The 21019-nt window shown below is 34.8% G+C and overlaps 1 protein-coding gene across 4 annotated transcripts in view; it reads left to right on the forward strand.

Annotated features, from left to right (window-relative positions):
- Positions 1-16099, forward strand: part of NFIB (nuclear factor I B) — a 268605-nt gene extending 252506 nt beyond the window's left edge. For 2 of the 4 annotated variants that reach the window (XM_027863115.1, XM_027863116.1), the window contains exon 12: positions 15906-16099. In XM_027863115.1, the coding sequence (XP_027718916.1) occupies positions 15906-16035 (130 nt within the window). In that variant the 3' untranslated portion in view covers positions 16036-16099. The remainder of the gene's footprint in view (positions 1-15905) is intronic. The other 2 variants (XM_027863117.1, XM_027863118.1) reach the window with 1 other exon arrangement.
- The last annotated feature ends 4920 nt before the right edge of the window (positions 16100-21019 follow it).

A 21019-nucleotide genomic window follows, 5' to 3' on the forward strand; every position in this document is an offset into this window, starting at 1 on the left:
AGGGGGAAAGCTATACTTTGCTGACAGACCTATGATAGAATTTTCTGGAAAACTGCATTATTTTAGTACTTACCTCCATTGATTTTAGAAGTCAATAAAAAATGTTTATTCCATCGAAGGCCAGGTGAGTAAAAAAAAATACACAGTGTAAATGTTCCAGAAATATTCAGCAGTTTTTAGCTATTATTTTATGCTATCCCCTTTTTGGGCAAAAATCTAGAATAGAAAGACTAGAAAACTCCATTCCTCTTATCTCTCACACCCATCCCCTCAAGTAATTTTCTTTAGACTGATTGGGCAAATAATGTGAAAAAGACTGAACACTGGAAATCTACAACAAAAAGGTGGCTTAGAAATCTGCATTCTTTTCACATGGTCATTCAGGATCTCTATTACTGAAAGTACTAAGAGTAGTTCTTATTCATTCATTCATTAACTTTGTCCAGTGTTTATTTATTGAGTAGCTCTGCTAGATACAGTGAACCATATGAGAGCATGCCAGATCTTCCCTCCATGAGCTTGCATTCTGGGTGTCTTACAAGACAAAGTAGTTATACCCAATGGGATCCTAATGCTTCTCTAAATTGACTAACATAAAATTGCTGTACTTTGTTTTACTATGCCATTGCCTTAGCTAAGACCACCTTTGATATAACCAAGAGGCCAACTGTAAGGCAAAAAAAAAAGTCCTTATCCATAGCTATCATATAATATGTCCCAAATCAGAGTCTAAAAGAACAATTATCTGAGAAGACTTTCAATTTTTTCCTACTTTTAAATTTTGCCAATTGGCCATCAAAATAGAAAATAAAAATAATTTCCGGTGAATTTCTTTGTGAATTGTTGTCTTCCAGTAACAGTTGTTTAACAGAGTTCTTAGGAAGTATCTATAGTTTTAGAATTAGCTGGAAGTTAGAGAATTCTAAAAAAAAATGTTGCTTTCAAACTCATGAATTATTTTACCTCTGGCATAATAAAAGTGAGAAAAATAGGATTTTGAACAAAGCAGTCCCTGGAGACTTTGAAGCAAGAAAGGAGAAACCAAAGATAAATTTTATTTTCAGTACATTCTCCACTCAGCCTATTGGCCAATCTTGACCATTTACATCTTTACATGAGTATGCTTTGGAATGGGGCTATTCTATTAAAGCACTTATCCTTCCATAGTGACTGATGACCATGATGCTAAGGAATGACCTGTGCAAGTATATTTTAATCCAACAAATTTCCCATATTCTTCTTCAATTTACAATGTATAAACAATGCCTTTAGGAATGAAAATTTGACTTCTTAGCAAGAGTTTTCATTGGCCTTTTAGTTCTAAATGTGTTTTATTGTATTGAGCTTGTAAATTTGTAGAACATGTGCATATTTTGTGGTGAAAGAGTTGGCTTCACCTGAAAATTTTTTTTTCCTCTGTCAACACAGATCAGGTAGTGGAAGTCCCATTGTGCTGTTCTATTGTTTACTCTTCCCCCTTCAATTTAGGAAAGACCATCTTCTCAGAGGATGAGGAACTATGCATTGTTTATGAGAAGTACTGTCTTATCTGAGCTCTCATTGGAAGAGTCAAATGATTACTTGTGCAAGTTACATACGTGAATATAGGTACAGAACATAGACTGTTTTTGACTGGATTTTTTTCTTTTGGAGCTTGTAGACAGCATATAGCATGTGCTATCAAACATGAAAGAACTATGTAATTGACTGAAAAAAAGCAAGCACAGCATCCAGTAATAACATTAATGTGTTATTTTAAAATGTGGGAGGGAAGGCATTATGTAAAAGAGAAACAGGATTTATTGTTTCATCCTTTTTTCTCTCCCCTCACTTCTTTTGAGGGAGGGGACTCAAGCCCACAACTGAGTGGTTGTGTGTGTGTGTTTGATGGCTTATATAAACATAGATGAAGACTTCAGATGGCCAAAAATAAACATGTGAGTGTTACTGAGGGATATATTTACACAAGCCATTTGCTCAGTCTCCAAAATAATGACTAGATTGAAGATTTTAGCAAAATAATTGGAAGGATTTTTGTATTTCTGGTGATACCATGACTGTGTGGTACAGAAGAGACTTTTATCAGCTATTTTCCATGTTACATGTGTTGACAGTTATTTTTCTATGAGCTGGATATTTCATTCTGTAGTGATTTTACATATGTTTTTAGAAGAAATTGTCGTTTATTGCTGCAATTTTAGAGAGTTGCTTGATTTCCCAAGAGAAATTTAGCAGCCAGTAAAGATTATTAGGAGCTGGCTGGTCAGGGGCAGGAGAGGAAAAAAGAGAAGTGAAATAATATCATTCATTGCCTCCATGTCACACACACACACACACACACACACACACACACACACACACTACATAATAGTACTCAAGTAAAACTTGGATTATTTATGTAAGACCTTTCCTTTCCTCTTGACCACATATAGACTTTTTCTCAAAAACCTACAGATATTTTAACAAAGGTAGGCTCCAATTTTTTCATAAAAATGCAACATGTGGCCGTATAAAGACATGCACACAAACTCCTTCACACATACCCTTTGGCAGGAGAAAGGGTTAACTTTTGCTTGAACAGTACACTTAGACCATCCAGGCAAATTCACTAGGTTAGCATTTCCTGCTTTCAGTTTGTTATCTTGACACATAAGTACAGTACAACAGCTGGGTTGTTCCTGGGGTTCCTGGGGGGAGCTTTATTCTCAGAGTGCTGAATTTCCTTTTCAGCTGTCAGCTGTAGGGGTGTTCAAACTTTTTACACACCATTCCATGCCCCTAGCACCACTCTGGGACCCTGATAAAAATGCTGATAAGGTAGATGAATGGAATAATCTTCAATTCAAGGTAGAGAAAGAACAAAGCCCAAATAACAGAGGACCATTTTTATGCAACAGGACTTCTTGCTTCCTTTGCTGTGAGGTAAGCTCACAGCATTTTTGTATTGCTTGAAACATTTAGCTCATTCTGACAGAAGTTGCTCACACCTACTTAGTAATTTGAAATTAAAATATTAGCTTTGACTGAATGAAATAATTCTCTTGATATAGTTGTCACAGAAAGCAGTTATGAAGATACATCCCCAAGCAGTTAATGCATAAATATACGTGTATGTATGTGTATATATATATATATATGTATGTGTATATATAACATATATATTATATGTCCATTTTAGTTTTGTCTAAGTTTCTCCATTATAAAGAAAGATGTGCAGAACATGATGCTTCCTTTCTATCTGAGCAAATGTCTTCAGAATACTTCCTAAGAAATGAATTGTATTCCAGCCAGACTTGCATGCTGCCATCCCACAGGAAATGGGTCAGCAATCCATTAAGATGCCATTAGATAATCTAATTTGGAACTTAATCTCTAAATTAACCATGCTCCATACTTGAAGCATACTTGAGAGAAAGAAAAAAAGTTTATGTTTGAATCGATAGGGGAGCCGAAGCGTGAAGAAGGCTGTTTGTTTTTTCTGTAGCTGTGGTCACGTCTCAAGCCGTCTGGTAACCAGGAGAAACCAGACATGATGTAATTCCAGATTGAACTTGAACTTCAGGGACTTAGAATGGGGGAACAATGGACCATAGGAATCAATAATGTCCATTTTCCACATGATTATGTTTGGAGTTTTAAGTTAACCTTTATGGGAGAAGCAGCAAGATCTACAGTGTGACCAAAATGAGATGATCCAGAGACAAGATGTTAGAGTAAAGAAAACAACTTTTTCAGTGATATTTTCTGAGAAGCACTGCAGATTCCAGCAGGATTAGAAAAGTTCCCGCTCTGCAGTAAACCAGTTGCCTGTTCTGAGCACTCTTTGTTCACTTAGGTAGGACAAACTTAATCTTACGTTTCCTGTCAGATGATTTTTGGCAGCCCAACAAGAAAGGGAGGAGCATGCTTCAAAAAATTCCCAAGTGTAAACTTTGATTATTAACCCTTTAAAGAGTAAGGAAGTATATTAAATACTTTATTTCAGGATGTTTTACATGAAGAATTAGATTTACATTTTCCATGATCCTGCATGTAAAATGTTTTGTCAGCAGCCAGCCAGGGCAGAGTTTATGAGTAAATGAATACTTTAAAACTTCCAATTATTACCAGGGATGCTATTTTTTCATACAATGATCATCTTTTATTTTAAGTTGAATTGCATATTATATCATATCTTATCAAATTATGTAAAATACATGTTTGACACTAAACAATTTAAGAGAATTTTTTGTTGAAAGTGCTAGAAATTTTAAAATGTTCCCTTATCTAATTAGCTAATATTATATATGGTTATTACATACATATATGTAAATTAATAGATACATATGCACATTATAAAGTTGTAGAAAACATGGCTTTGATGTCTTTTAGTTGGAAGCATAAATAACATTATAAAACTCTAGATATTTAAACAAGCTACATGCCTTTCCAGTATTTGATATCCTCTATATGAGAAGCTATATTAATATTGCTTATTTTAAAAAAATAGTTGTGGATTTTTTCCTTAGTAAGTAAATGTGCTTTACTTTATTATATATTAGATGATCTGATTTTAAAGCTGAGGCATTCACCATAAACACTAATATAAAGTAGTTTCTAAGTACCATTGTCTGCCCCCTTCACCCCATAAAGAATTGTTGCATATAAATAAGATAAGGCACAACCAGTAATATAGTACCATAGAGCGAAAAGGAAAACCCAAAGAGAAAAAAAAAATAGTTAGTTAAGTGAATGAAAAATAAATATTTGGGGTTTGTCATTTTATCAAGTATAGAGCAGATTAACTACATTTTTTCTTATTAATTATTGTCCCCCCTTACAAATATCAGTCCATACACAGGTACTTACCTTCCAATATAGATAGTTTAATGTGTGTGTGTGTGTGTGTGTGTGTGTGTGTAAAGTAAATCATCTTTATAATATTCATTTGGCAATCCATCATTTTTTAAAGTCTACAATCATAAACAGAGTTATCACACAGAGTAAAACATGCTAATATATTTGTCCCATTAAGGGAAAATAGACATCAGTGAGAAGTTTGAATTTTTTGACATCTTAAAATAAGTATCTTTTATTTACACTCAAATACATACTGAACAGTGACATCATTGACAATGAGACAGAAGAGGGATGTTTAAGTTTCAGGGGACTTTTTACAAAATAGATAGGAATCATTTGTTGTTGGCCTATTTCATGTGTAGTAGAAGAGTTTTCAATGACATGACTCTTTGAGGGCCGAGTTTTTGTGTTTCATTCTTAACTAGAGCAATATGAAATGCTATTATTTTACTTAGAGCTTATTTTTTATAGATGGTACAAAGGAAAAATTTAATTCCTTCAGTCCAATATGACCTAACCATTAAAGATTTCTGAATTGTGGACTCCAATTTGATGAGATTTTGTTGTCTAGCATTTTGATGCTTGTCACTTTTCAAAGCTTCCATTTCCCAAGGAACTGCTATAAATAAGGCTATTCATTTAAGAAACAAATGCTTCTCTTTCTCCTTGCTCTCAAGTGCTATCTCTTTCACTTACAGTAATTCCATGAAACACCTGCAAGTTATGATTTTTGGTTTTTCCTAAAGAATCCATGCGAGTACCTTATAATTCAGGTAAGAGCCAGGCAGGGAGCTTTCAGAAGCAGGTGATTATTAGACATAGTAGTCATTAGAAGCCATCTTACATGTACCAAGTATCATTCAGATGGAAATATGAAGATTATAAAATATTCCTTAAAAATTGGGGAAGGAAAAAATTGCATAGCATGCTATATAAAACTGTGTCTTTCATTTAAATATAGCCTCATTTGAAGAGGAGTCCAACAGCTATTACCCATCACATTACTACCTTGGGACGGGAAGTATAGGTATAGTGTATTCACAGCTGAAATAAGGCCAGGATTGGGGAAGACACAGTATCATTACTTGAATTGGAGCTTAGGATTGTAAACGAATTTGTCTATGAGAATTTTAGTGACTCATTAATTTGGACTACAATTTATAGTCTCTTATAATAATATTAGGGAACAATGGTCAGTCCATAACATTGAATGGTTACTGAGCACCATTTTTTTTCATTACACAAAGACACATTTCATTTATATACTCTTTCATAGTGGAAAGAATGCTGGACTCAAAGACTGATGCTTGAATGCTGGCTGCATCATTTATTTGTTGAGTGACCTTAGGCAAGTCACTTTACTTCTTTGTGGCTACATAGGCAAGGCTGAATCATGGAAAGAACATTGTATTTAGAGTCAGTGCTCATGATTTCAAATCTCCAGCCTGCTGTTTACTAATTATGGAGCCTTGGGCCTCATTTTCTTCACCTATAAAATGAGGAGCCCAGACTAAGTGATCTTTAAGTTCTATCAGTTCTAAATCCTATTATCTGCAAAACAGGTGTAATGATACTGATATTTCCCACTTCAAAGTATTTTGAGAAGGTACAAATCTTGCAAATCTGCAAAATGCTGTAGAAAACTGAGTTCTTATGGTCACAACTTCTTCATTTCTCTGTGGATATTATTGACAAATACAGGTTATAAATAGCCAGTCACCATAAATACATGCATATGTAATCCAAAACAGGAGGATTAGTACCAAGACTTAATTAACCTACCTTTGCTCAACCTTATTAGGCAGATTGTTTCTTCTAATAGAGAAGGAACATTGTCTATTTTAGTAGAGGTGCTATCCATTTGGATAAAAGGTATCACAATAACATTATTCCAAGAAGGTAATATTCATCACTGATTCTTGTGGATATTTTTAATCTAGTGCTGAAATATTATAGCAAATGTTTGTTATTAATGAAAATCTTGATCTCTTTTCTGTGCTTTATAGCCCACAGCTATTTTAGTACCCTCTAATGTATTTAGATGATTTATACATATGTGAATATATACATTTTTGTTTCATTCCAGCAATGTCTATGTTTAAAGGCTTTTGAAAGAGCATTTATTATTTTTAAAGTAAACATGGGGGTCCCATGATTGAGTCAGTGTGTAAAGACATGGAAGGTATTTCTGTTGTCTTGTAAGATATTCTAGAATTGAATCTTTTGACATTTTATAAAACATTGAATCAGTGAGATGTCCAATATGTCCATTATCAAGTAGAATCATAAAATCGTAGAATTTGAAAGAACCTCAGAGGTAATATAGTTTTAGGCCCTACCTAAAACTCCTACCCTTTTCAGTATACCCAATGGTGGTCATTCAGGCTGTACTTGAAACCCTCTCCAGTGACAAGGAACTCACCATCACTAGAAGACCATCACATATTTGGATATCTCTAATTATTGAGAGCTTTTTTCCCCTTTTGTTGAGTCAGAATTTCCCGTCTTGTAATTTCCACCTCGTTCTGCTTTCTAGGAAGAAGTATAGCATGCTTCTATAGGACAAGACTCTATCATGTATCATTTCTCTTTTCCAGGTTAGAAAGTCTCAGTTTCTGCAACAAATCTTTGAATGGCATGCTTCTTAGTTCCCTCATCCTCCTCTGGATGTGCCCAGAATTGGACATAATATCCCACATCTGGCCTGACCAGGTTGGAGATTGATTACTTTCCTCAATCTGGACAATATGCTTATCTTCATATAGCCTAAGATGCCATTAACCTTTCTTGACTTCCACCTCATTTTTCTGTTTTATATTGAGGTGGTAGGCCACTAAAACTCACTTTTTTTTACATTAATTGATTTCTAACCATGTCTCCTCCCATGATAGACTCTTGAAGTTGATTTTTTGAACTGTCATGATAGACTTGACTTTATTGGAGATAGAGGGTGTCGAGTGGGAGGGTCTGGATCTATGATTTCATTGTAATCACAAAGTTTCAGAGTTGGAAGTGATTTTTGCAGGAATTTATAGTCAAACCCATACCTGGAAAATATTCCCTAGAAAACATACTTGCTAGCCTCTATCATGTAGTCTCTGAAGATATATAGGACAGAGGAACCCACTATATCCGGTGGCAGCCTATTCCATGGTTAGATATCTCTAAATGTTAAGGGGGGCAGCTAGGTGGAGAAGTGAATAGAGCACTGGGCTTGGAATCAGGAAAACTCATGTTCATGAGTTCAAATCTTGCCTCAGACACTTACTAGCTGTGTGACCCTGGGCAAGTCATTTAACCCTGTTTTCTTCAGTTTCTCTTCTGTAAAATGAACTGGCAAATCACTTCAGTATCTTTGCCAAGAAAACCTCAAATGGGGTCGCAAAGAGTTGGACATGACTGCAACAACTGAACAACAATAATAATAATTGTTAGAAAAGCTTTCCCCTGATCACTGTAGGGGATTCCTTCCCTGTTCCAAAACAGATACTCATCTGTAACTTCTCGGTTTAGTGAGTTGTCTGGGTCATTGGTTAAATAACTTGTTTATGATCATACAGTCAGTGTACTTTGACTTTTTCCTAATGCCATGCTAAAGGAATCACCTCTTTCCTTTCACAGTATTCACCAATCATCACATTTAATAATTTGTTCTAGAATATGATCATCTAACTGAAGTGTCTTTCCCTTTTTAAAAACTGGGTCATAGTACCATTGCATCTCTCTCACTTGACCAATTCCTAAAAGATCACTGACTTGTTCGGCAGCAATATCTGCAGTATTTTTTCAGTACTCTGAAATGTAGTTCAAGTGGACCAGGTTACTTGAACCTGTTGAGGGTACCTCTCTTTTTATTTTTCACTTATCATGGCGTTCAATTCCTTGTTAACTATTTTTGTTCTATCCTTCTCAGGCTGGATATTCTTCTCTTTGGTGGAGAAATTAGAAATTAATAAATAGTGCTACCTTTTCTTTGTTACCTTTTATAATTGTCCCAATCATTACAAGCAGAAATTCTGTCTCTTCTTTTTTCTTTCTCTGTCCACAACATAAATTAAAAAAAAACCCTCATTTTTGTCTTTTGAATTTATCATAAGCCTCAGCACCAATAGAGATATGGGTCTTCCTGATATCATCTTACAGGTTCTAACTTCTCTTCATTCATTGTTAACTACCCTTGCTTTCATTTTTTTTACTTGTCCTTTTTAAACCTGAATTTTTTCAATGATTTCCTCTGTATTTAGAATTTTCCATTCCCCCTTTCCTCCTCATGAATCAATTGGTACTTGAGCACTGTTATTTTGTTTTTGAGTCTTCCCATCCTTAATAAGCTGACTTCCCTTTTAGAGTGCCAGGTCATGGTGTCCTACATATGCTACCCCTGAATTCTTTGAATTCTGCTAAAGCCTATAGTACATATCAAGCTATGCATGGCCATGTCTTTCCAAAGTTCTTAACACTTTGGTTCAACAAATGATTTCTTTCTTCTCAGTCATAATTGAGTCCACAGAAGTAATCATTTCTGAAAGATCAAGCTATCAGCAAAGCAAGTCAAGAATTTGTCAAGCTGTTCCCTTTTGAACAGAGAACATGCAGGTGTGAAAGGGTTGCCACCTCTCCTTAAAACCAAACTCGAAATCCATGCCAGTTTTGTAATCTGCATCAGGAATTTCTCATCCAGTTCCTCTGTCAAGTCTGGTGGTCTGTAGTTCACTCCTGCCACAGCTTGGTCTCTGTTTTCTTTCATTTGATCCTCAAACAAATTTCCATGAAGCCTCAATCAATCAATCAACCAACCAACCAGCTGATCAATCAAAAAACATGCATTAAATATTTATTATGTGCTAGGTTAAGTGCTGAGAATAGAACAAAAGATTAAACAAACAAGCAAATAAATAAATGAACAAGATAAAGCAAGCAAAAAAAAAAAAGGAAGGGAAAAAAAAACAGTCCCTGTCCTCAAGGAGATCACATTCTGATGAGGGAGACAACATGGAAAAAATTACTATATTCAAGATATATACAGTGCAGATGGAAGGTAAGAAAGGTATTATCAGATGACTAGGGGCAGGGCTAGAGGAGTGTCATGGAAGGACTCTTATAGATGGTGGGGTTTGAGCTGGGATTTGAAGAAAGCCAGGAAAAAATAAGAGGTGGAATGAGGATGCTGAGCATTCCAGACATGAAAGACAAGTCAGTGCAAAGCCACAGAGGAAGGAGATAGAGTATTGTATACGAGGAACAGCTGTTGTGGAAGGGGAGTAAAGTAAGAAGATTAGAAAGGTAGGAAGGAGACAGATTTTGAAGCATTTTAAATGAAAAAGAGGACTTTATATTTGATCCTAGAGGTAATAGGGAGCCATTGGCATTTATTGAGTAGTGAGTCTATGTGGTTAGACCCACGCTTTATAAAAATCATTTTGGCAGCTAAGTGGAGGATGGATTAGAATACATGGAGACTTGAGGCAGGATACCAATTAGAAGGCTATTGTAGTAGTCAAATGAAAGGTGATAAGGGCTTGAGTCAGGTTGGTGGCTATGTAAGTTGAGAGAAGAAGACATCTATGAAAGATGTGAAGGTAAAAATGACCAGTTACGGCAAGGGATTAGATATGAGAAGTGAATGAGGGTGAGGATTTGAAGATGATACTAAAATTGTGAGCTGGTGTGACTGAGAGAGCATTATTACTCTTGACAGTGATAGAGAAGTTGGAAAAAGGGAAAGGTTTTGGGAAAAAATACAAAAAGTTGTTTTGGATATGTTGAGTTTGAGATGCCTACAGTACATCTAATTCAAGATTTCTAAAGGGCAGTTGATGATGTGAAGCTGGAGATGTGAAAATGAAATTGGGGCCCTGGAGAGAGGATAGAGTGGAATATATACAGTGAATCTGGGATTCATCTATATAGAGACAATAATTGAACCTATAGGAGTTGACGAGATTACCAACTGAAAGAGTATAGAGGGAAAAAAAAAAAACAAAAAGAGAGGAGAGCCCATCACAAAACCTTGGGAGACACTTCTTCTAGTAAGGCTTCCATACAAGTTACCATCTCTTGATTTAAAATGCTACCCTGACTCCTCTTTTCTCATTCTCTAGAACAATCCTTTCATTTCTATATCTCAAATCATCCCACAGAGTCTCCATACTACTTATAAGGCTTGTTTATATTAAACTGTTTCTCATTTTGTTTATTACCCATGCTCTGCTCATTGCTATGTTTAAATATGAATCCATTAGTATGTTTTCTTCTTCCTTCCCCATAATAGCCTTCCATGGTCTTGCCTGCTTTATTCTACTACAAGGATACACTATGTAAAAAGTTAAGTATATGTACATGATAATTTGAGGAGGTGTCAGGAAAGGTTTTTTGAAGGAGTTAGCATATCAGCTGAGCATTGGAGACTAGGGCCTCTCAGAGTTGGAGGTGAAGACAGATTCATTCCAGGCATCAGGGATGGAATATTCTGAGAAAGAGGAGAGAGGTAGAAAATGGAATAACACACAGTTAGGCAAAAAGCAAATAAAGTAATTTGGCTAGAATTAATTTATACACAGAGAGTGAAAAAGCACTTGTCATTTATTTAATTCAGATTGTGGCACAAGAAATATAAGAATGGCATGCCATTTCCAAAAAGTAGAAGAGAGACAAATTTTTCTTTATCTCTCTCCTTACCCATTAATTCTATAGACAGAAATTAGATGTATTTACAAGAGGTCAGAATCTGGTCAAGTGAAATTTATAATAACAAAAAGCTATTCAATAAAAGTAAGAAGTTACACTTTTATTAACTTTGAGTCAGTCATCATGCATGTATATTATAGCAGCACATTCCAGAAATGAGGCATGTACACATTGGCTGTATTGTACCTCATGTAATTGTATTTAGAGACAATACTTTTGGTGTTCTTGTATACATTTCTTCTTAAAAATGTGCTTTGTTGAGCTGACTTTATAATGAGCAGCTACAGTGTTTTTAGTCAAGTCCATCCCACAACTCTCTTCCTATTTTATCACCTTCCTTCTTCCTTCTAAAATATTTCAGCAAACGGAAACATAACAAAAACAAAATATATGTATATTTGAAAATAATTAAGTGTTTGTTGATTGGAATTGACATATATATATATATATAAAACTCAGGAGACTCATTTGGATATTTTAGCATAAGATTTGGATATACTCTCATTTGTATTCTTGGTGCTTAGAAATTGGTGCTTAGAAATTGTATTCTTGGTGCTTAGAAATACAAACAGTTTGTTGGGTAGAGAGGCAACAAGTCCTGTGTCAGAAACTTTAAATCATTCACATTCAATTCTATTCCTAATTGTAATAATCAAGATTATGAAACTCAGCCATTCTGGCTTCTTATTGAAATGTGGCTATTTTGCTGTATGCTTTAATATGCCTACACATAAAGGAAACTATGTCACTTGAAATATATATGTATACGTATATATAATTTGAGGCAAAAAGGATTTTGCACTTGAATGATCTGGATAATTTCCATTTCTCTTTTTGCTGTTGTCATGGCCTTTAAGTAAAATCCAGTATTTGCAACAGGGAAACCCCCAAACCCTAACATGGCTCTGTGCCTTATAATTCTGAAGTCAACTTACAAATTGGTAATAAGAGACTTGTAAAGCTCATATACGGGGTCTGCATAGTGTTAATGTAGGGGATTTATTCTTCCCCAAGGGTCCATAAACAGTATTGACAAATATATTGCATACTGCATTTTTGACATGGTCATAATGTAGGATAGGAGGTTTGAAAGGTTTAAATAAACATCTAAATTAAATTTGTTAGTCATACTGCAGCAAGAGCCCTGTAAGTCTCTAACTGCAATTTATTTTTATTGAACATTTTCCAAAGAATAAAAAATATCAGTCTTTTACAAAGCACAGGATAAAGAACCTACTATAAAAACAATTGTGTATTTATATTCTTTTTCTTTTCATGTAGTTGTCTCCTTTTAAGAATGAGTTTTACCTACTTCCAATCCCTAAAATATACTATGTTTCTTCAAGAAGACGATCTGCGAATGATACATCTGATTTTCTACCAGTCATTTAAATTGGGGATATTATGTTGTTTTATTTGTTTTTTTTCTCCCCACTGGAAGTGTCAGATTTGGGCTGAACTTTAGTTTTGTAGTACTTTCTTCTGTACCTATGTCTGGAAATATTAATTTCTAATATCAGATTTTGTATTTTTTTTATCAGTCTCTTCATAATGTATTTCTTAGTGTTACTCAAATTGGAATGGCATGAAACAAAAGCAAACAAACAAACAAAAACACTGTTGAGCATATACAGAATAGAAAGATAAAGAAATGTGTTGAAACAATTAAGCCTCTTACAAGTGGCTCTGGTATTTGAGGTTTGTGTTCTTATGAATTACAGTTCTTATCAAATAAATTTGAGTAGATTTTTTTTCTTTAAACGGGTTTGACTACTTTTGCAGGTATGCTCTAAATATCTCTCAATATATCTTTTGAAGTTCAAGAAAATTGGTTTTATAAGTGATAGCATAATAATGTATTCAATGAAACTCGTAATGATGAATAAAGTTACTTTTTATTGTAGAAATACAAGCTGAGCACAGAAAAAATATACTTTTGAAATGTAGAGCAGCTTGAGTTGAAATCATATCTAAAATTGCATGAAAAATGTAGGTGATTTTTTTTCTTTCTAGACTTTTAATTCAGAAATGTCCTCACAGGAAACTGTGTAAGTAAGCTAGATTTTTTAAAAGACTTTTTCCCCTTCCAAATCAATGATTTTAATAACAATAATAATAGCTGGTGTTTATATAGCACATACAATGTGCCAAGCGCTGAACTAAGTGCTCTACAATTATTCTCATTTTCTCCTAACAACCCTGAGAGATTAGGTGCTATTATTACCCCCATTTTACAGACTAGGAAACTGAGGCAAACAGAGGTTTGTTTTTTTTTTTGTTTGTTTGTTTGTTTGTTTTTTAAGCTACATGCCCAAGGTCAAACAGCTATTAGGTATTTGAGGTTGAACTCAGGTCTTTCTGACTCCAGACCCAACTGTCCAACTCTATCTACTGTGCTACCCAGCTGCTAATTTTACTGGTTAAGGGAACTCTCAGTGAGAAAGCTATCTTTACCAGTTCAAATCAGCAACTGTTGAGCAGCTTACTGTCTAAGAGGGTTGCTTGGAGCTTAAGAGATTAAATGAATTGCCCAGGCTCACACAGACATTATGTATAAGAGAGTGGATTTGAACTTAGTTATTTTTATTTATTCTAAGGCTGATTCTTACCCACTATTGCTATGCTTCCTCTACCATATCAAAGAAATATTATCAAAGAAATACACATATACATACACATTACTGTGTATGTATGTATATGCATTAATGCATATATATATATATATCCTCTAATATTTTCTTCTAAATATTAGAACATACATTTGTACATGGGACTTTAAGAATGAATAAAAGAAAATGTGCTACTTGTAAAGTGCTATTTGTAAAGGTTTGACATAGAAAGGACAGGTAGGATTTAGAGGATTTAGAATGGGAATTTAAACACTATCTGGTCCAATCTCATTACTTTATAGTTCAGAAAACTAAATTCCAAAGATGGGAAGGGACTTTCCCCATATCATACAGGCAGTAAAGCAGCTAAACTGGGATCCTGACCGTCCAATCCAGTACCCTTTCCACTATAGCACACCTACAATGTTTGTATCCATCTTGCCCCCTACACCTATAATTTTAAAAAGTTGATGGCAAGTAACACTGTAAAGTTAATGATAGAATGAAGAATAATCCAGTTTGCCTTTAAAGAGAAAACATTGGGTATGCCATGACTAAATTACCAAATTATTTTGTGCTTTGTTGGTTACCAATTATGTAACATTTATACTGAATAAAAATGGGATCTTCAGAGTCACTTCTTAAAATAACCAAAATTTCCTAACAACCTAACAACCATATCAATATCTTCCCTTTTTTTTAGTCACTTGGACATTACCTTAATTTCTCTTCAATACATTGATTCAAAGAGCATCCTGGTAGAGCACAGAGAATTATCACAGACTAAGATCTGCCTGGTCAGTGGATATGGATGGGCAGATGTTGAGACTTATCTTCCTAGCTAACATAAGAAAGCAAGGTCCAGTACCTTAACTAATTATGCTCTTGTTATATTTGTGATGAAGCCATGGAGGAGGACAGAAAAGGCAGAAAGAAAATCATTAAAATGCTAACAGTAATAATAGTGGAGAGATGCCATATAATGGTCCTCTCTCACAAATGTGTCTATTCTGTAAAGATAAAACTTTTGGTTCCATTTGGTGAAGTGACTGTACTGAAAAAAGAAAAAGTCAGAGTTAAAATCTAAGAGTGGTCATCATTCCTTTCCTTAGTCACAGTAATGATGTTTGGAATTTTTTCTATGGAAAACTTTATTTTATTTAATTTTATTTTTTTTATTTAATGAAGGAAGGGAAATCTTTCACCTCATTTAGGTAGTCTTCTTCATGCCATTTAACTCTGTAGACATAAAACTTTATGGCCATGTCAACATTTGGTTATATAAGGTTAAAAAATACTGAACAATAGAACTGATGTTTTGACACATTTACAGAAGCTGTATACTACTTTTTTTCTTATTGCTTTATGTAATATTTCACATGCCTAAGTATGGATCAAACAATTTAAGAAAGAATATCCTCAATTCGATTAGATTTCAGTGATCTCTTTATCTGTCATAGTTGGGGTTTTGCCCTCTATTTTGTCTTGCTTTCCATGAAAGAAGCAGACCACACAGTATATGCCTAAAATGCTAATATTATAATCTTTATAACCCATTTAACATATTGTCTTAGTCTGTAAATGTGAAATTATAATGGCAAGAGCTCAAGTGGCATTCACAAGGTCACCAACCTTATTTCTCTTAACTCTTGATGGTTAAATGTATACTGATGTAATTAGCTCATAGAATTTACATGTCAAATGTTGTTACAAATTTTAAAATCATGTTTCTTTCTTTTTTTTTTCTTTCCTTCTCTCCCTTTTCAACAGTCCTGGTACCTGGGCTAGCTTGGTCCCTTTTCAAGTATCAAACAGGACACCAATCCTGCCAACAAATGTCCAAAATTATGGTTTGAACATAATTGGAGAACCTTTCCTTCAAGCAGAAACAAGCAACTGAGGGAAAACCAAAAGAACAACAACAACAACAAAACCACACAACAAAAATTTTAAAACAGGAAAAAAAAGACAAGAAAATGAAAAAAGGAAGACGGGACAAAAAAAAAGAAACTGAAGAAAGAAGAAAAAAATATAGACCAGCAATTTGCAGCACTTACAATCACTAATTCCCTTAAGGTTGAAACTGTAATGACATAAAAAGGGTCGATGATATTTCACTGATGGGTAGAGCGCAGCCCCTGCTAAGTAGCCTTTGTTATATGAAGTCCGCTGGGAAATAGATGTTCTGTCTTGATGACAATATATTTTAACTGACTTTCTAGATGCCTTAATATTTGCATGATAAGCTAGTTTTCTTGGTTTAGTATTCTTGTTGTTTACGCATGGAATCACTATTCCTGGTTATCTCACAAAACAAAGGCTAGGAGGCAGCCCTACAGCTGCCAGATGACAAGGGCCTTGAGCCAGCCATTTTGTAAACACTCTGATTTCTAAAAGTTAAAAAATAAATACAAGCTCTGTAGCCTTTAGTTATCAGTACAGATTTATTCAACTTTGGCCCTTAACCCAGCCTTTTCCAGTGTGTAACCCAGTTTGAATCTTAAAAAAAAAAAAAAGGAAAAAAAATCAGTCTGAACACAAAGGCTCTATGGAAGAAATGCCTCTATGTAGGTAAAGTGTTATCTCTGCATGCAACAGTAAAAATTAATATAATATTTTCCCCACAAAAGAAACACTTAACAGAGGCAAGTGCAATTTAAAAATTTATATCTAAAGGGGAATCATCATTATAAGTCCTTCAGCCCTTGGACTCTAAATTGAGGGGATTAAAAAGAATTTAAAATAATTTTGAACGAATTTATTTTCCCCTCAGTTTTTGAGGGCATTCAAAGGCATTAAATCAAGACAAATCATGTGCTTGAGGGAAAAAAAGAGAAATTAATAGAAACACAGCACTTATGTTGGTTTAGCTGCTGCCTCCATGGAGGTAGAATTTATTTATTTAAAATTACTGGTTGCATCAAGAACCCATAGGGTGTACAAAAGGTTCTCTACAATCTGCATCATAGAGACAAAGAGGCAGGCAAATCCATGTCACAAGGGCAAAGCTTACAGTTTACAAACTGGGAACGAGCGAAAGAGAGGTGGGATATAAAAATGCACTCTTGAGAAAACAGAAGTCATCAGGGTGCTGGAAACTTGCATGGTGCTTTCAGAAATTAGCCTTGTTCAACAAATTTCTCATATTGACAGGACTGTAGTGTGCATGGGCAGACACATTTTGCCTCTATGTCTCTTAAAATTTTAATTAAACAAAAATACTCTTTCCAGTAATCCTAATTTGCACGAAGATATAATGTCCACATTACGTGCCTTGCCTTGAAATCTAAAAAAGTGACATCACTACACTTGTTTTGCTGCATTTATTATAATTTTAAATCTTTACCATTTTTATGACAAAATATTTTGTACTCCAGATGAAAAAAAAGTGTGACATCATGGATTTTTTAGACAGTTATACCTTTATCTCACATTTATAAAGCATATCATGGCTGTGTATAGTTGCCGCTTAAAAATTGTAATCGACCAGCAATATTTTCAGTATTTTGGTGTTTTTTCTATTAACCTTTCATGTTTTTCATCTTCCAATTAATATTTGGGAGGGGGGGTTTCAAATTTTTACGAATTATGCAATACCAAGTTTTGCCTATGTAGGTAGTGCTTTTAGCTGTATTGGTTATTATAGGTAAGTACACAGATTTAAAAAAGAAAAAAAAGAAAAAAAAGAATGATGTATGCTTTTTTTGTTTGTTTGTTTTAATTGACCAAAGTGGGTACTGCTATTTTTGCAGTGTGATGAGGTCCTTTTGTGTACTGAGAGATGGACAGGGGATTTTTTTTTTATACATACATATATATATATCTATATCTATATATATATATATATATATATATTCTGGGGTGGGTGGGAGGATTTTTAACACTTTACAGTGTAGCTGTGAAGCAGTGTACCCTTAGACAGGCATGGGCTGCAAAGCGACTGTTCTGCCTACTGTGACAAACTTTAAAAATAGGTTCCCTCTTGTTAACTTCCCACCTGGGGTGCAAGCTGAACTCATTTCTGGATTTAAACACACACATGCATGCACGCACGCACACACACACACACACACACACATACAAATAAAAGGTAATGAATTCTGTTGGAGGCAGACTCGGCTTGAGGAAATTATCTTACTTTGTTTGTTTTTTCTTAAGAGGTCAAGACCCACAGTGAGAGTGAGGCCATCTCATACTTGGCAAAGATATATCTTTTTAGAAATCCACTTTAGAAGGTGTTTCTCACTAATGGTTCTACCTAGGGACACACTTTCTTTTACACAACACACAGTCTCCATTGGAGAAACTAGTACCCTTTCTTCATCCCCCATTCTTCTCCCCTAGCATTCTAGCCTGTCCAACTCATCATTGTATGATGATGGAGTATGTGATTTACCCATGTCTTAATATTACAAACTGATGGCAGTGACTGTTGTTTGTTTTTGTTTTTGTTTTTGTTTTTACATCAAAAAGGTCAAAGAGTTGCTATCCTTGAATGTATTTGGACTGATAGATATCAGTGAATGTTCATCTCAAGGGAGGAAGAAAAAAATTAATCATCTATGGATTCTATTTGTACACATCCTTTCTGACTACGAACAAGTACAGAAGGGGAGGGAGGGTGTAGAAATAATTTTCCTGTGGACAAATTCAGCCCTCTAGAAGACAATGGGATTTTTTAAAGGAATAGTACCTCATATTTCTATTTTATCCTTGATATTTGGGGGGAAGGAAGGGCACCAAAACTTTATATTGTTTATATTTTCTTTTCTCCCAGAGTCCATAGAGTAAATTTATTAATGGAAAGAATAACTGTTAGAATTAGTGAAACATGGTGGATTGTCTTGAGGACCCCCTAGGCTATGGTCTAATAAAATAAATTGTTTATTGTTCTCCCAGCACATTATTTAATAATGAATACTTATGAACAATGATTACATGCTGGACAATTGTATTTGATTAGCCCATTCAGTATGATGTCCCCAAATGCTGAATAGCACAGCAGGATAAGACCAGTTGAAGTTCAGAAGTAAGTGCAATAATTTCTGTGATCCTCACCCTGGTAGACTACAGATAATCTTAACTGAGCTTTTCACATATCTTTGACCTATTGTGTGAACAAATCAACCTCACAAGACACACAGTATTTTTTTGAGGGCAGACTCACTCTCTTGATGTGAATGAATGAATGAGCATTCCTAGCTGAATAATAAGTTAGTTACACTGTGGGTTTTACTGCCTGCCTCTTTAATATAAAGGCCTATTTTGAGTTTTTTTAATCAACTTTTTTTTAAGATCAAGATATTTAAAATATACATACATACATACATACATATATATATATATATATATATATAAATATAGAGAGAGAAAGAAAAGACTCAGATCCAGTCTTTGGCCTCCTCCTTCACCAGGAACTCTATTCTGACAAAGGGCCCCACTTCTGCAGCTCTCTCACGGCCCACCCCTCGCCAGAACTACAGAGCTTCAGGATGGTGTGGGTCGCCCTAGGGTTCCAGAAGCGAGGTACTGTCTCAAGCCACCCCGTTCTATGTGCACTGTTTCGACTTTATTCTGTTGCTTTGCAGCCCTGGCCCCTTGGCAGTGCCACTGAAATGTGTTTCCCCTGGAGTGACATGAACGTTTGAGGCTTGACTAAAGAAAAAAAAATTAAAAGGCAGTGAAGGAGACTGTACATAAAGACATGGCAAAAATATTAATTATAGCAATATAGTTGTGGGGTAATGTTTGGGTGGGCAGCTCCATTAAAAAATATATATGTGAATGAATCTGTGAAGCTGCAAGTATGGAGAAGAGCGAAAGGTCTTCTTAACGAACCGCCTACCTTGTAGACAGTAATTTGTACACTGTATAGTTTTGTTAAGATTTTTTTTTAATTAAAGTTCCCTTGTTTGTAAAGCTAACTTTTTAACAATTATAATGGAACTGTATGTTGTTTCCATTTTTAAAGTAAACAAGAATATTCCTTGTTTAGAAACTGGACTTGGGTTAAAACTCTCCAGTTTCTTAAGTTATGTATTAAAAAAAAAATCTGTCCATGTTAGGAATTATTTCGCAGATTCCTGTGCTTAAAAAGCATAGGTTACTAATCCTTTAAGAAAATTGTAAATGGAGAAAAGTTATATTTTATGAAGGTTATTTTGTTGTATTTAGTATTGGAAAAGTTGGTTTTCTGAGCATTTCAGACTGTTGGAAGCACCACTGTCTTTTTATTAGTATATATGGCCTTTAGCAAAAGTTTTTGTGATTGTTACGTGATGGTATTTAAGATTAGGTTCACAGAGCATTCAGGATAGGCAGAGAAGTAAAACAGGACTTAGGTCTCACATAGCTGTGTCCTCAGGGAGCAGAATCTTGGATTTGTGACTTGTAGCTTCATCAGGACTTAATGAAAGAGATTGCACAGGGACATATTCAGCAGTGTGACATCAGGATGTGTTCGTTACCTACTTTGGAAAACCCTATGTACTGTGTGGAATCATGAAGGCTGCAGAAAGTTATCCCAGACTCAGTGTACAGTATTCAGTTTTAATGAAACAACTCTATAATGTTGCTGGCAGTTAGGCCCCAAGCATGACATCCAATATAGTTTACATGTTCCTGTCAAGGTCTTTTGTTAACATTAACCAGCTGCATGCTTCCTGGACTTTTTTTTTTATTGGGTTTCTATAGAAAACCTTTTTTTTTTTTATAATGTGCAGGCTAATCATGTTCAACAGGAAATAAAAAAACACAAAAGTGAATGTTCTACTCCATGCTGAAGGGGCTGAAAACTGCTTCCTTCATATTTTTGCACTTTCTGCTAGTTCCCCTGTTTTTTCTAATTGCTCAAAATTGTGTGGGTGTGGTGGAGCACCACATTT

The sequence above is a fragment of the Vombatus ursinus genome, unplaced genomic scaffold, assembly GCF_900497805.2.
Source record: "Vombatus ursinus unplaced genomic scaffold, bare-nosed wombat genome assembly UNPS02014770.1, whole genome shotgun sequence".
NCBI lineage: Eukaryota > Metazoa > Chordata > Mammalia > Diprotodontia > Vombatidae > Vombatus > Vombatus ursinus.